This window comes from Melanostigma gelatinosum (genome assembly GCF_949748355.1).
Source record: "Melanostigma gelatinosum genome assembly, chromosome: 2".
Taxonomy (NCBI): domain Eukaryota; kingdom Metazoa; phylum Chordata; class Actinopteri; order Perciformes; family Zoarcidae; genus Melanostigma; species Melanostigma gelatinosum.
Genome location: NC_136635.1, coordinates 2,146,013 through 2,152,012, shown reverse-complemented (window position 1 = coordinate 2,152,012; position 6,000 = coordinate 2,146,013). Strand labels below are relative to the sequence as shown.

At 44.8% G+C, this 6,000-nt stretch overlaps 1 protein-coding gene across 1 annotated transcript in view; it reads right to left on the bottom strand.

Moving 5' to 3' along the window:
• Positions 1-2,018: 2,018 nt before the first annotated feature.
• Positions 2,019-6,000, bottom strand: part of lrrk1 (leucine-rich repeat kinase 1) — an 83,162-nt gene continuing 79,180 nt past the window's right edge. The window contains exon 38 of the mRNA XM_079282289.1: positions 2,019-3,674. Within this exon, the coding sequence (XP_079138415.1) occupies positions 3,497-3,674 (178 nt within the window). The 3' untranslated portion in view covers positions 2,019-3,496. The remainder of the gene's footprint in view (positions 3,675-6,000) is intronic.

Below are 6,000 nucleotides of genomic sequence, written 5' to 3'. Positions count from 1 at the left end.
GCTCAGTATGAATGCTCGCCTTAGAAGAGCAGCTTCAGTGGGAGGAGCTGAGTGGCTGTGGCTGTTCTGTCCTGAGCAGAGGTTCAATGAGAGCACCTGAGGATTGAGCATGATTTATTCATATCAGTCCAACAGAGGGCCAAGTCTTTTTAAATGACAAGAGCATCATTCATGATATTTGTAGTGCCACCATGTTGGCTGCTGAGTAAACTCCTGGCACCACCCTGTCATCTTGTTTACAGGAGGGCCGGGGCCAGGAGAGGTCAGGAGGGGTCAGGTATTTCCAAGGAAATCTCTGTAGCCTCTGGTCTTTTCAGGATTCTGGATCATTTAGGATCTAAAATATTACAGCTGATGTTTCAGCTCAGAGATCAATTTCTGATCAGTAATGTTTCCGTACATACAAGGAACCAGTGGCACAGCAAATCCATTTTAGCTTAGCCTAGCCTAGCCTTGGATAAACATTCATCCTCTCATGTCATCAGGGTTAAAGCCTCTCTGAAGGAACAGTGTCCGACAAATGAAACAATGACGACAGGCTCTGTAGGAGTACGAACAAAGATCTCGTCTTTACATCAGCTCGGGCATGGACACGGCATAGTCTTGCAACATCATAAACTGGAGGGGCGGAGTTTAAAAGTCGTGGGCGAGAGACTGACTGTCCTCGGCAGAAAGGACGACATCGTCAGTGCTTTGTTCATGTCTGTTTACACAGACAGCTAAAGCATCAATGGTTCTATATCTGTACAGTATGTCATTATCTCCACCTGTAGAAGATGTATTTGGTCGTGTGTGTGCGTGCATCTCTGTGTCTGTCCTCGGCTAATCTTTCAAACCACTGGATATTTTTTGTGCTTATTAAACTGAATATTCTCAAGAACCTCATGTGGTTGCAGTGATTCACACTTTTTGACCTCCGACTCCTCACTACTCTTAACCGAGGCGGCAAGTGATCAACAACCGCTTCAGTTTGGACTCGTGTCCACTATAGTGGTCGAGCGGGTCGTCCTTCAATCAGAGGATCGGCGGTTCGATCCCCAGCTCCGCTCGTCCATGTCAATGTGTCCTTGGGCCAGACACTCAAAGCCAAACTGCTCCCGTAGGCTGTTCCGAGGTGTGCGAGTGCTTGTGAATGGTTAGATAGAGTCCTGATGGGCAGGTGGCCAGTAGCCCCTTCCATCAGTGTGTGAATGGGTGAATGACGACATGTAGTGTTAAAGCGCTTTGAGTGCTCGGAAGACTAGAAAAGAGATAAAGTACAGGCCATTTACCATTTACGTCCACTTCTGATACACAGTCTATGGTTACACAGTGAGCTGCAGTTCAGCTGCACAGAGCTGGGGGGGGGGGGGGGTTTGTATTCATGCACCAAACATTACAGCAGTGGTCGGTGTAGACACACCTGGCAGGGGTCTGCACTCTAGTGAATGCACTTTTCTGTTTGTAATGGTCTTACAAGGTACTGATGAACCCCCCCCCCCAAAATCTATCATGAAAGTCATGAGATGAAGTTGAAAGCTTCAGTGGACCCTTGAGTGAGAAGTGTCTTGTAAAGTGTGTGTGGTTCATTGTGGAAGGTGATGACAAACGCATTTGCTTTAGTTTGTAGGATCTGTTGCCAGCAGGGAGGTTCTAATAAGAGACGCGTTGCATTCTGGGAATGTGCTTTGTTGTATATACCACCCTGGCCTTTGTTACTTGTCTCTTTAAGCCCCCCACCCTCAGTGAACTGCTCAGCAGGTCTGCCGTTCTGTTACCGTGCTGCGTTACATATCACATTACTGACTGAGTGGCAGGAAGCGGCCTCTCATGTTCCTCATACCAAGCAGGAGCCTTGTTATCAGCTTCCTTCCCCATCTGTCGTCATAATTCATCTCTCCCTCTACCCAAGAACGTGACAGGTTGATGAGTCCAGGGCTTCAGCTTCCATGTGTCTCAAAGAAGAGGAGAGTCATGAAACGGAGTTATCAGAAGAACTTGATTTAATACCATATTATACAGTGATTATGTACACAACGTCTAAAACAATATACCTTCATTATACATTCTGATAAATACACAAGCGCTGCCTTACTACGAGGCTGCAATACACAGATCTTCACTGGCCACTGTACAAATGCAAATAATGCAACTAAAATGATGAAAACCAGGCGGCCTCCTCCAGTGGTTGCGTCCTGCTGTCAGTGGTGCCTCTGCCCCGTCTGTGATCTGAGCTCCTCTGGTGACACTCGTCCTGTGTGGACAGGCCACGGAGCTGATGTCTTCTCTCTCTCAGCCTCCGCTCCACTCGAGGGTTTCTTTCATCAGGGTTCTGAAAAGCTGAGAAATGTTGGTGGTGTTTTCTTTCAATAGACCGACATCAATCTACTGCTGATGATGTCATTTGAATCAAGAGAAAAGTCTTCTGGCAATGTATGATGCACTGGAAGAGTTACATGGGAACTGCAGTCCTACTGGTTTCAGTTCTGTCTGAATTGGTGACACCGGTGGTTACTGGTGAACTGTAATAATACAACAGAACAACCAGAGTTCAGTTTGAATATTTACAGCAAGTCGTATTAATAAAGAAGACTATAGAAGTAATGAACAACGAACTGCACTAATGATCCACTGTTGTCTTCTACATGATGTCAATGAGCACATGCACATCCACGACATCATGTCCTGTGAATCCTCTGCATGTGGGGCAACCTGAGCCCTGTGAGCGAAAGGCCGACCAGTAACAACTGAAACCCGGAGCACAGAGCAGGTCCTGTTCTTCTGAGGTACAGACGCTCGAACACGCTGTGCTGTCTGAAGACAGAATAAAGCTCGATGTCAAAAAAATAAAACACGCTTCGATGGCAAAAGCTGGAAACCACTGGTCTGTTGCATAATGTTCAACAGAAGACAGATGTGTGGGAACAATGGAAGCTTTGGCTGTCATGCAGGTCCGTGTGGCACAGATAAAGAGAGGAACACTGTTCTGAGTCAGTGTCACTGCCATCCACCCATCTCCACCCTCAGCTGCTGGCTCCAGCACCAGCCCGCTCAAAGGGTCAACGCTGTCTCTGAAGAACGTCCCCGTCCATAAAGCTGCAGTTTGGAATAGTTCAATGAAGGGACACTGAAACAGACAGAATAAACAATGGACTGCAGCAGCTGGAGTCAGACACAAACATCTTGAGCTGATTCCAGTCATACCAAAGAGTTTCAACATGGAAAGTGAAACCTCTGTGTCGGAGTGAGCTTTTGTTCTGGCGACCTTGGTCTGTGGCTGTCCATGTCCGCTGTGGGATGGCAGATCTTTCAGGTCTTGTCTTATTATTGGTACCGAGGTATGTAGTGAGGGACATAACTGCTGTGCACAGCTGGAGGCTCAGCCCTGCTCCCCCTCCTACGTTGCTGATGTCAGCGTTCGGCCCCCTGCTCTGAACACTGGCAGTCTGTCGCTGTTATTCCCCTCGGCTCCCCGTACAGACCTGCGATTCTGCACCTCGCCGACGCAGCACAACAGCTACCTTCTTTTCCTCATGCTGGTCTCCAAGCGGCCAAGCTCCTCGTAAGACTGGTAGAAGACTTCCAGCTCGCGGCAGCCCCAGCCCCTCCAGACACACAGGCACCACTCCAGGTTTTCCTTATGAAAGCCACATACAACGGTGTCCTTTGCCACTAGTGCGGCCTCCTCCAGGATCCTGAGAGGAGGACAGAGAAGAGGGAAGAGGAGTGAGGGACGCAAGACTGAGATCGATCTACGAGGGAAAGAGAGGGTTGCAATGCGGGGAGGGAGCTGAAGCTCTGTGCACTGTAATTAGCTCTTCCTAGAAGCAAGCAGGCAGTTCTAGGAAGCAGTTCCCTGGAAAGCCACGGAGGATACTGACCGTTAGCACTGAAGTTGATATTTGTCTTAGTGCTGGTAAAGAGCTAAATAAATCCTGCACTCAAATGTCTACTCCACTTTCTGCTGGAAAAAAAGCTGTAAAATGGATCCAAGAAGAATGTTCAAACTCTCTCTCATTTATGCAGGATGTGACACAAAGCATTCTGGGAGGCAGAAGAGCTTCTGGGTGTGTCATGTATCATACAGAACAACCATGAATTATCTTCCTCCATTGGTGTTTCATCTTCCTGAGGTGTATCATTATCCTCTCCAGGTTCCAGGAACAGGTGAGGCTCTGTGAGGCCACTGACGTACACAATCACTGACAACTCTGGAGCTGTCCAATCAGAGGGCAGCAGCATTTTGTGATAGAAATGAAGCTGACCACCCCTCGCTTGACCTGAGCCATGGCCCCCCAATGTGTTACAGGTGCACATAAATAGCTGCTCATAAAGGGCCCTGTTTTGGGTGGCCGTTTTATTGCCTGTTGCTAAAAGGCCCTCTGTGGAAGCTCACACAGAAGTCCTTTCTGCAGAGGACCAGCTGCTGCCTTTACAGAAATAATGACAGACTCAGCTGAGCACCATAAGTACACAATGAAGGATCCTGCTGAGCTTCATTCAGGCTGCATCAGTAGATTCATGTACAGGCCAGTGGTGAGAAACTAGTCTACAACCGACAAAGACTCTTTCATGGCAGGAAGTACAAACATAAGATGAAGCCTATTGAAGAGGAAATCAAAGTTGTTATATCATAACTAGATTCATTTTTGATTTTAAATCTGTCATATAGCTATATAGCTATATATAGCTATATATATATAGCTATATATATATATAGCTATATATATATATAGCTATATATATATATATAGCTATATATATATATATAGCTATATATATATCTATATATATAGCTATATATATATATATATATAGCTATATATATAGCTATATATATATCTATATATATAGCTATATATATATCTATATATATAGCTATATATATATCTATATATATATAGCTATATATATATAGCTATATATATAGCTATATATATATATATATATATATAGCTATATATATATAGCCGTCGACAGGCTAACAAACCCTCCAGTGTCGGTAGCTGCTGAGCTCCAATCCACCTGGGCATGCAATCAATCTGCCTCCTTTTTTACTGACAAAATTCAGAAAATTAGACAAGCAGTCAGTGCCTCCACACCAACCACAGGATATGTGTTGTCCCAATCTCTGAATAACATCCATTCAAATATCATGACACAATTTCATTCAATCGACCGTAGAAGCCTAGAAGACATTATACAACATCTGAAGTCATCCTCCTGCTGCTTGGATATTCTACCAACACACTTTTTCAAAAATATTTCAAACTGCATGACCACTGATCTTTTACAAATTGTAAACACATCCCTTCTCTCAGGTGTCTTCCCACAAGCCCTAAAAACTGCAGTTATTAAACCGCTCCTAAAGAAGGCTAGTTTAGACTCCGCAACGATGAAAAATTATAGGCCAATATCAAACCTCCCATTTTTGAGTAAAATAACCACAGTACTGAAACTGCTTTTGTTAATGTTTTCAACGACATCCACTTAAACATAGACAATGGCAGAAGTTCAGTCTTAGTGTTACTGGATCTCAGTGCTGCATTCGACACGGTCGACCATGCCATACTCCTAGAAAGACTAAACATCTGGGTGGGACTCTCTGGCACAGCACTTAACTGGTTTGAATCCTACTTGAAGGACCGAGAATACTTTGTGTCTGTAGCTGATTACACATCAGAGCTGACTAAAATGACATGTGGTGTTCCCCAAGGTTCAATACTGGGGCCTCTTCTGTTCAACATCTACATGCTTCCACTAGCTCAGATTATGGAAAGCAACAAAGTGTGTTATCATAATTATGCAGACGACACACAACTCTACATAACTATGTCACCAGGGGACTATAATCCCATACAAGGGCTGGGTAACTGCATTGAACAAATCAACATCTGGATGTGCCAGAATTTTCTTCAATTAAACAAAGATAAAACAGAAGTAATTGTTTTTGGTACCAAGGACGAACAATTGAAAATCACCGCTCAGCTTCAGTCACTGATGTTAAAACCCACAAACCAA